A 2,687-nucleotide genomic window follows, 5' to 3' on the forward strand; every position below is an offset into this window, starting at 1 on the left:
CTTCCTCCGACYGCCGCCACCAGTACAGGCCCCGGGGGGTCTACATTCCTATGCTGCATCAGGAATGTTCATCGAGCTTATCGAAGTCCAGCTCGACGTCCCCGGCCGGGGCCTGAACGCCGACGGACTTTGTTTATTTGCATGTTCATTTTGTCATTAAACTMTTTTAATCGCTTTCTTTCTCCGTCTGAGTTTCTCCAGATTGAACTAGCCTTATAAACAGAATATTCATCGTTAACTGTTATTTAATACATATCAATCTGCTTAATTCAATTTTCTTCATTCATCTGGCTTCGGATAAATGAATTAAAATGTGTATGGCTAATTACAGACAATAATGGCTGAATATCACAATTTTTGGTGTGAGACTCTGACTGTAATTCATAGACAATTCTTATAAAAACAGTTTTTGCTTCAATAAATAAAATTTTTCTAATGAAGTTTTAAGTTTATGCCACCACATACCTAATTATCACCTGTGTTTTAAAGAATAAATATTTAATGTAGTGTAATCCAATCCAATCCTAATTTGTTTGTTTTATTTTTAATATTCAAGAGTCTATGATCATAGACTCGTTTGTATTAACCTGCAGAMGTTAGGTGAGTTTATTCTCTGGATAGTTTCATATTGATAGTTTTGATGAACCATCTACAAAAAATAAAGAATAAAACGTGTCGTMGGTCAACAATGTTGGGATGTTGGCGCCCCCTCGAGGCCAACCTGGTTCAGTACATCTGGACGTGTAGATTGGTGATCTATTTGTCTCCCCTTACTCCGTCAGTCAATGATTATCGATTCAAACCACCGATTCAAAGTTCAACGTATAACCAACCACCTGAAGAGAAGATGACTAAAGAAGGAGCATCATGTTTCTGAAAGCATTTTCCTGCAGAATTTTGGCCTCTTTTCCTCGCAGGAAGCCGCTCTGTGCGCAATATGCGGCTCTTGSACATCCCAAGCGGAGCTACTATAACGCCGGGAAACCTGGGTGCGCCGGACCCGGCGAGGCGGCTCACGTCCGGGTGGTGGATCTCCGCAGCGACACGGTGACCAAGCCGGGGCCGGCGATGCGCCAGGCCATGGCTCAGGCCGAGGTCGGAGACGATGTGATGGGGGAGGATCCGACAGTGAACGGTCAGAGTTTAGACGAGGCTAAAGATGGGTCTAACGGGGAGAAAGTTGATAAAAACAAATAAACACAACTACTTTATTTATTTTAAAAAAAAATAGTTACTCGCAAAAGTATTATTCCAACTAAAGGATCCAGACGAAAACTACAAACTTTACTGTAGTTACGGTGATTTTACATCATAGACCAACACAGGGTAGCACTTAATTGAAAAGTTTTCTTTCCTTGCTTAAGAAACGCATCCCCACAGCATGATGGGTAAACACCATCCTGTTTACCCTCCACACATAACGAATGTCAGTCCAAATTTGACCCAGCACTGGGTTACAATTTTCATTTCTTCCTCCTGTTTGCTGTGGCGAAGTCCTAACAGGACAGATTTGTACAGAGAACAACAAATAGATGCCAACACATTCCCCCACCTGAGTTGTGGATCTCTGTAGCTCCTCCAGAGTTACTGAGGGACTTTTTGCTACATTTGTCTTTACCATTTCCAGATGGCGCATTAAATAGAGTTTTGATTAGGGCTGCATGATATTAGAAAAACCTAAAAGAAGTGATAATATTTGTAAATATGAACAACTTGTATAAACAGTTACTCAGCTCACAAGTGGTAGTTTCTTTCTGCCCCAGGATCATTGCATGTAGTTTTAAAATAAATGCCCCTCTTAGCTACTGTTTTGTTTCTAAAGCTTTTCTTTTTGCTGCATTAGCAACAAGCATTACCAAATATATCACGAGCATAGAGAGCCTGAATGCATTGCATTGATTTTCTGCAGTCCACGTTTTTCTTAGCAATATTAATATTATTGCATGTTCTATAACATAACTTTTCTTTAAGCCTCTCTGATATTTAACCTCACTGTCTTGTTGTTGGTCTTCATTAGGTGGTTTCTTGTATATTTATGTCAAACAGCTTTGTGTTATTTGTGGCGATCAGAGCACAACGGATCTGAATACAAACAAGCGCCATATTTTTCATATGTATTTTCATGTATGTGCTACTTTGTGTTGGTCTATCACATAAAATCCCAATAAAATAAATAGAAGTTTGTAGCTTTGAAGTGACAAAATGTGAAAAATATGTAGGAGAATGAAAAAGCCCCCACTATATTTGTAAGTTTAGAGTAGTTWATTAAAKCRCTGMATAAGTATTTTACGTAACTTTTTARGAAACTGATTGTTCCTAACTGAGGAGCTAATGATTTACTGAGTTTACGAGTTGCACAAAGAGCTTTACATTTAGCTTACCCGCTATAAAACACAAACATCTCTGCTTTTTTTGACCCTAATAAAACTTTTCTGATTTCTGCAGAGTTGCAGAAACTTGCAGCAGAAATGTTTGGGATGGAGGCCTCCCTGTTCGTCCCCTCAGGAACCATGAGTAATCTCATCGCAGGTAAGCATTCATTTGCAGGACGGAGCGAAGGCGGATGTGTAAACGTGTGTTTCTCTTTGCAGTGATGGTGCACTGCAGGGAGCGCGGCGACGAGATGATTGTGGGGGATCTCTCCCACATGCACATCTACGAGCAAGGAGGAAGCGCTCAGGTGAGAC

The 2,687-nt window shown here is 40.4% G+C and overlaps 1 protein-coding gene across 1 annotated transcript in view; it reads left to right on the plus strand.

Moving 5' to 3' along the window:
* Positions 1–774: 774 nt before the first annotated feature.
* tha1 (threonine aldolase 1) overlaps positions 775–2,687 on the plus strand; it is a 9,027-nt gene continuing 7,114 nt past the window's right edge. The window contains exons 1-3 of the mRNA XM_008437586.2: positions 775–1,135; positions 2,446–2,529; positions 2,592–2,680. Coding sequence (XP_008435808.1) covers positions 868–1,135; positions 2,446–2,529; positions 2,592–2,680 — 441 coding nt within the window. The 5' untranslated portion in view covers positions 775–867. The remainder of the gene's footprint in view (positions 1,136–2,445; positions 2,530–2,591; positions 2,681–2,687) is intronic.

This window comes from Poecilia reticulata, linkage group LG19 (assembly GCF_000633615.1).
Source record: "Poecilia reticulata strain Guanapo linkage group LG19, Guppy_female_1.0+MT, whole genome shotgun sequence".
In the NCBI taxonomy this organism is placed as follows: domain Eukaryota; kingdom Metazoa; phylum Chordata; class Actinopteri; order Cyprinodontiformes; family Poeciliidae; genus Poecilia; species Poecilia reticulata.